Source organism: Cynara cardunculus, unplaced genomic scaffold, assembly GCF_001531365.2.
Source record: "Cynara cardunculus var. scolymus isolate 2C unplaced genomic scaffold, CcrdV1 Un_Scaffold_122, whole genome shotgun sequence".
Lineage (NCBI taxonomy): Eukaryota > Viridiplantae > Streptophyta > Magnoliopsida > Asterales > Asteraceae > Cynara > Cynara cardunculus.
Genome location: NW_020200564.1, coordinates 280,533 through 287,186, shown reverse-complemented (window position 1 = coordinate 287,186; position 6,654 = coordinate 280,533). Strand labels below are relative to the sequence as shown.

The 6,654-nt window shown below is 29.8% G+C and overlaps 1 protein-coding gene across 1 annotated transcript in view; it reads right to left on the bottom strand.

Moving 5' to 3' along the window:
* The window catches only part of LOC112501422 (aconitate hydratase, cytoplasmic-like), a 7,562-nt gene extending 4,506 nt beyond the window's left edge, over nt 1-3,056 (bottom strand). The window contains exons 1-6 of the mRNA XM_025105055.1: nt 2,761-3,056; nt 2,146-2,250; nt 1,668-1,828; nt 1,468-1,560; nt 1,003-1,188; nt 577-755 (exon numbers count right to left, since the gene is read on the bottom strand). Of these exons, the coding sequence (XP_024960823.1) occupies nt 577-755; nt 1,003-1,188; nt 1,468-1,560; nt 1,668-1,828; nt 2,146-2,250; nt 2,761-3,049 (1,013 nt within the window). The 5' untranslated portion in view covers nt 3,050-3,056. The remainder of the gene's footprint in view (nt 1-576; nt 756-1,002; nt 1,189-1,467; nt 1,561-1,667; nt 1,829-2,145; nt 2,251-2,760) is intronic.
* Between the last annotated feature and the right edge of the window lie 3,598 nt (nt 3,057-6,654).

The window sequence follows — 6,654 nt, the reverse complement described above, 5'->3', positions numbered from 1 at the left end:
CCCCCCTATGACTATGAGTAACTTCTTCATTTATAAATAGCAGTTCCAATATCATGATGCAAGAATATAAACTTATAATATTAATCTGTAACAGATACTTAGAACCTACAATGGAAGTGGTTAATCCCTATTCCCTACTTTGCGGTGTCAGGGGGAAGCGACTGCTATGCTCTCTAGAAACTAATAACTTACATCATCTTTGCTCCACTTTAGCAATACTAATGATTCTCTCTGGTTTAAAAATGTGTGGCTAGAGCAATAAAATTGAACAGAAATCACAAAAGTGAATGAAAAGAACATGAAATTGATGTTATTATTTTAATAGAAAGTGAACATGTATCAGTCAAGTTTATGTAGCCTTTAAAACTAAAGAAGCTCTAAAGAGGAATCCCGAATCCAAATCTCAAAACTCCGTCTCAACTATTGCCACTATATCCTAACAAGTATACTTCCAGCCTAATGTCACATGATATGTGCAAGTATTAGTGTGGTCCAGATACGTGTAACACAATTACATGGTAAAGTTCTGAACATCAGGAATACGACATTCATCACTGCAGAAAGAAGGTTCGCTAAAGCATTTGTGTTCTTACCTGCCCAAGCATTGTGGCCTCTGCTTCAATTCCTCCAACTCCCCAACCAGCAACACCTAACCCGTCAATCATCGTAGTGTGGGAATCAGTTCCAACAACACTATCAGGGTAGAGCATTCCATCAGTGTTGAAGACAACTCGTCCAAGATATTCAAGGTTAACCTGAAATGGGAACAAGGAAAATTAGTAATGCTTCCTTCACCAGTTACATCTACTTAAGACACTGAAAAGGATGAAAAAACATGCACACGAAGAAATTGTAAGTTAATAGAGAGATACTTCAATCCAATATGCAAAACAAATAACAGAAGGGCATTGCCCGGAGTAATTTTGAGTCGGTAGAATATAGATAAGCAATGTTATCCAAGCTGTATAAGCACCAATATAGTTCGATCATCAAACCGTATACCTGATGCACAATACCAGATCCTGGTGGAACCACAAGCATGTTCTGGAAAGCTTTAGATCCCCACTTAAGAAAAGCAAATCTCTCCTTGTTTCTCTGAAATTCAAGTTCCATATTTGCTTTTACTGCATTTTCAGACCTAGCAACATCAACTTGAACCGAATGATCTACGACAAGATCCACAGGAACCTGCACCAGAATATCAAAATGAGATACAAACAACAGGAAAGAAAATCAAGAGACTAGCATATATATGCACAAAATGCATTCTAATGTATCTATTTCAAGAAACATCTTGAATGAATAGGGATTACCACTGTCCACTGATACAAATTAGCATAAAGTTCACAGTCAACATGCATAAACATGTTTTAACAAATACTTCAATTCTAGCAAATGCAGGTCAGGTCATCACGTAACTCCAATCACCTATGGTCATAAGAAATTAAATCAATTAGCCATGCATACCAAAGGATTGATCTTGTCGGAGTCCCCGCCAAGATTTTTCATGGCATCACGCATACATGCAAGATCTACCACCGCTGGCACACCAGTAAAATCCTGAAAAATAAACATACATTACAACACAATTTCTTCCATATATTAATAGAATGCATGTGCTTAAAGGTCATCATGCGAAATTGAGCCAAAAAATTAAAATCAAATACCTGCAACAGAACACGAGCCGGCTTGAATGGAATCTCAACTTGCTTCGGAGCAGTCTTCTCCCAATCAATGATTTTCTCAACATCTTCCTTAGTAACTTGAAAATTGTCACAATTACGGATTGCTGATTCGAGGAGGATCCTAATTGAATATGGCAGCTTGTCTGATCTCCAACGAACAGAATTTTGATAAGTGTTAAGTGACATGCAAGATGAATTGCCATCAATTTATAGATTCTTTAAATGAAAATAGAAGCTAAAGGGTTGTGAACTGAATAAGTCATGAAAGTCATAGTGCATACCAGAGGGCCTTTGGCCCGGTATATGGTAACCCAACCTTTCTAGAGGTCAAGGGTTCCAACCTCACCAAGGATCAGGCGTGCATGTGAGTTTCATTTGACGTATATAAATCCTATATACTTTATAAAAAAAAAAGGCATAGTGCATATATTAAGTGAATAACAAAGGTTATGAAAATTACCAACTCTTGGATCGTTCAGAGCAGGCAAACTATAGAACTTTCCAAACTCCCCACCTCCAGGCTTTGGAAGACCAGTCAAAATCCCATTGAAAACATTCTTGGAGGCTGTAGATGCATTTAAATACACGAATTAGATCTAAAATAAATAGACAGTCAAAAAATTCAGGTAGAAAGCAAAAAACATCGAATTTCTGTTGTGATATGTACTTGTATTCACATTAATACTTATGTACGCAGTTTAACATAATCACAGAAGTATATGATCAAACTAACAATTTGATATGCTCCCTCAGTCCAGTTTATAAAGAAAGCGCTATTATTTGGGCGGAGGTAGTAGTACCGTAGTAGCTTATGGTAATCCTTGTGATTCTAAAGCACTAACGACCTCATACCATAACCTTGACGTGTAAACTACCATATCATGATCATAGCCTTTATTCAAATTGCATCAACTGGAAATCGAATTTCAGGTCAAACATCATCCCCACCAATTAGTATCAGACAAGAAATAACAAAAATTCGAATTACAAGGAATCGAAACCCAAACAAACAAAAAAAAATCAAAACCAATCATTGATAGCTGGAAGCAAAGAGAAATGAAATGAAATGAATCACCGATAGTAGCGAGAGAGCGGTGGAAACGGTCAAGGACAGGAGAAGCAGTAGTCCTGATCTGAGAAGAGCGAGACTTCCAATCAACGCCGTGGCTCCATGGAGATCGGAGAGAACGAAAAGCAGCAGATGCGGTTGCATGAGATCGGGAGTGAGAGGCGAGTGGTGAAGGTGAAGGTGAAGGTGAAGGTGATGGAGATTTACCGGAAATTGAAGAGTGGAAGTGCCTGTTGGCGGAGGACCTAGAAGCTCGACGGAGGAGAGCTGAAGAATGAGGTCCGGTTATAGGCATGGTGATTACAGAAAGAGATGGAGGAATGGAGGATCAATGGCGTTTTGTAAAGAGTTGAAGGAGAATATTTCGGAAGGAAGAATGGAAAGGCCAAGTTGTAAAATACAACCCAAACCAGAAGCTGCGGGGAATGCTGTAAATTCTGCTTTTAAGTTTTTTCCTTATTTTCTTATATCAAAGATATCATCTTATTAAATTTCTGGATGAAATTATATTTTTTTTAATAAAAAGTTAATTACCGATAATTTTAACTGATTTTATATTATATATTTTATATCTAAGTAAAGTTAATTTAAATGTTGTTTGAAAGTTGTTGAATGGTTTGAGATTAAAAATTTCTTATAATATGGTAAAAAAATCAATATATATGATTGTAATAATTTTTTATATAATGGATTTTTGATCTATATTTCAAAAAAAAGAACCAAAACTATATTTAAAGTATATTTAACATAATTTCTAAAATGGAAATAATGGAAATTTGAAGTTTTTATTTAAAATAGTATCTCTAAAATATTTTTTAAAATGGAAAAAATATAAGACATGATAAAAAGAAATATCTGAAATCTAATTTTAAAAGAGTGTGAAGATATATATATATATATATATATATATAAGTTATTTTTTACTTATTTTGAAGAAAAGAGAGTATGAAATTACCAATTTACAGATGATTTATTTAGAACTAGAAGTGTACTCGCACAATATATCGAGATACATCTTAATTTTAATGTGTCGTTTTATATTTTGGGTCTATCGATGTTATAATACGATTTTATGTGGTTTTTAGAAAATGATAATATTTTTATTTTTGAATGAAATATAAATTTGAAAATATTATAAAATTTTAAAAAAAAATAAACGATATTAGTATCAAATTAATTATTTAAAAATTCGTTTTTGTGTAATTTATTTAATTCAATTTTCTAACGAACTAATTTATTCTTGGGTTCACAAAATAATTTTATTAAAATAATAATTAAGTATTCTACTAGAACTTAATAATTATTTTAATTATATTTTAGATATTTTATATTTAAAATTAGATGTTTATCTTTTATTTGATTATGTTTATCTACAATTAGTTAAATGAATTCAAACATGAAGCTTTAGTAAGTTGTACTTACGCACAATTTATTTGTAATCTTGAATTTTAAGTAATATGCATCAATAAATAGTACTTTATGCATAAAAATTGGTTTTTAAGATTTTTCATTAAATGCTTTATGATATAGTATAGATAAGTAAAAAATAACTCAACATTAAAATCTCAAAAATAGAAAAACATTTTGAATTAGATGTATTTTTTTAGATCTAGAATTTTCCTCATTTATTTTCCAATAAGTTATTATAATTGTTTATATAAAGATCTACAATTACACATTATTAATTTTATTCAAATATAAATTTCATATTTTTTATTTTTTAATAGGCTATGTATTAGTTTTTCATTATCCACTTATAATAAACTTTTACATTAAACTTTCATTATAATCTTATGTTTTTATTATGATTGGTTAGAAAATGCAGATTTCAAATTTACATGTTTGTTCAGTAACAGTTTATACTTGTAAAATCAGTTATAATCTTAAAAAGATCTCTTATGATACACCACATGCGACTTGGTTATTGATAGAGTGAATAAATCAGTCATTTCTTGAAATTTGTCTTCCAATCATGGAACAAATGAAATAAATTAAAAATTGGATTTTTGGTCAAGAACATTTTAGTAATAATATAAGTCATATATTTTAATTATTTTAAACAAATAAAAATGAAATATTATTTTAAAAAATGGTGGACTTTTTTTAAAAATAAATATTTTAAAATGTATAAATAGAAGTCATGATGGCCATGAAGAATTTTAAAAGTCAATATTCTTCACCTTTTCCAAATACTAATTTTGATGTCCATTGTAAAGGTCAAAAGTTGGCTTCACTTATACACCTTTTCGTCTTCTTCTCCAGCCACCAAAAAGACCAGAAAATTGAATTTATATAAATAAAACTTGTCATTAACGTGGAGCCTGATTGGCTTAAGGGATAAGAAGATATTTATGGGATGTTTAACAGTTGTTGAATGGTTCGATACAGAATGATTAAGTGATCAGAATTATTAAAAGACTCTTATGATATAGTGCAAAATGAAATACAAATGTTTGGTAATTATTTACAATGAAATCATGGCTCTTAATGAAACTGTTAGAGGTAAACAAATAACCTCTTACTCGTAAAACTGTTAATTTCGGGTTCAATTTTGACACCCTTATGTGTCTTGTTGTTAGGTGAGTCTTAGATAGCCAACTCACATTGGATTCCATGTAAACTGGACACATGGGCCCAATTTAGATTATCGGGACTCAACGTCTTACTAAAAAGTACAAATATAATTTATAGTATAATATTAATAAATATTATAAACAAAATACCATTTAATTACAAACAAATAAATTAAGTAATATATAAATATCAAACTTGAGGGACTAATTTGTACTAAAAATACTTCAACTCTACATTGATGTTAATGAATTTGGTCTTATGATCTTATCATGTTAATCAACATCAAAATAGTGCAAGATTTGATGTTGAGTTGGAGAAGAATAATGTTTAAAAGTGATGTAAAATTTAGGATTTGATGTTGGGTTGGAGATATTTAGTATTTTCATAAATGTTGACATGTTTTTCTTGTTTAATTTTTTTATATGCAAATGTTTTTTTTTTTTTTTTGGTTTAGGGGGTGTTTGGGATTGCTTTATTAAAACTTACGTTTTTTTTTTTTTTTTGTAAAAGTGTTGATCAATTTATCTGGTGCTCAAACATGAGTTTTATAGAAAGTGTTTCGGATGGTTTATAGCGGCGTCAAAACGTAATATACTGATGAATATTTTTTTTCTCTCCATCCAAATACTAAAAACTCTTTATTATCAATATTACATCGGAATAAGTTAATAAGTTAGAAAAGAATAACTTATGAAAAACTCATTATTACCGGTGCCAAACTAGTACAAGTATTTTTTTTTTTCATTCAGACATTAAAAACTCCTTATTATTGGTACTACACTAAAATAAGTTAATAAGCACTTTAAATAAGAAATTTCAAACACCCCTAACCCAACACTAAATACATAAAAATGGAGGTGTTTTCATTTTCAGCTCAACACTAAAACATTAAAAAGATATAGATAAAAAATGGTGGCCTCTATATTTGAAGGTCAATAAAGTAAATCTCTATAAATATATATTAATATAATATTAACATATATATATATATATATATATATATATAAAAGTTTAATATATTAAAATGTTTATTATTATTATAATATTAAAAATGGTTTTTAATTTTTTTTAGCGTATAATTGGAATTGATTTTTTTTCAGTGTTTAATAAATCCATTATTTTTAATGTTTTAATATTATTTTTATAGTGATCGGAATGAAGATATCTTAAGTAAGTTTATGCTCTGTTAACGTGCTGAATTATTTCAATCAACGATAAGTTTCTTTTATCGCTTTCAAAAATAAATTTTAAACTTTGTTTCGAATTTGTTTGTTTATAAGAAAAAACTAAAAAAAAACATCTTTTACTATGAATTTGTGTATTTTG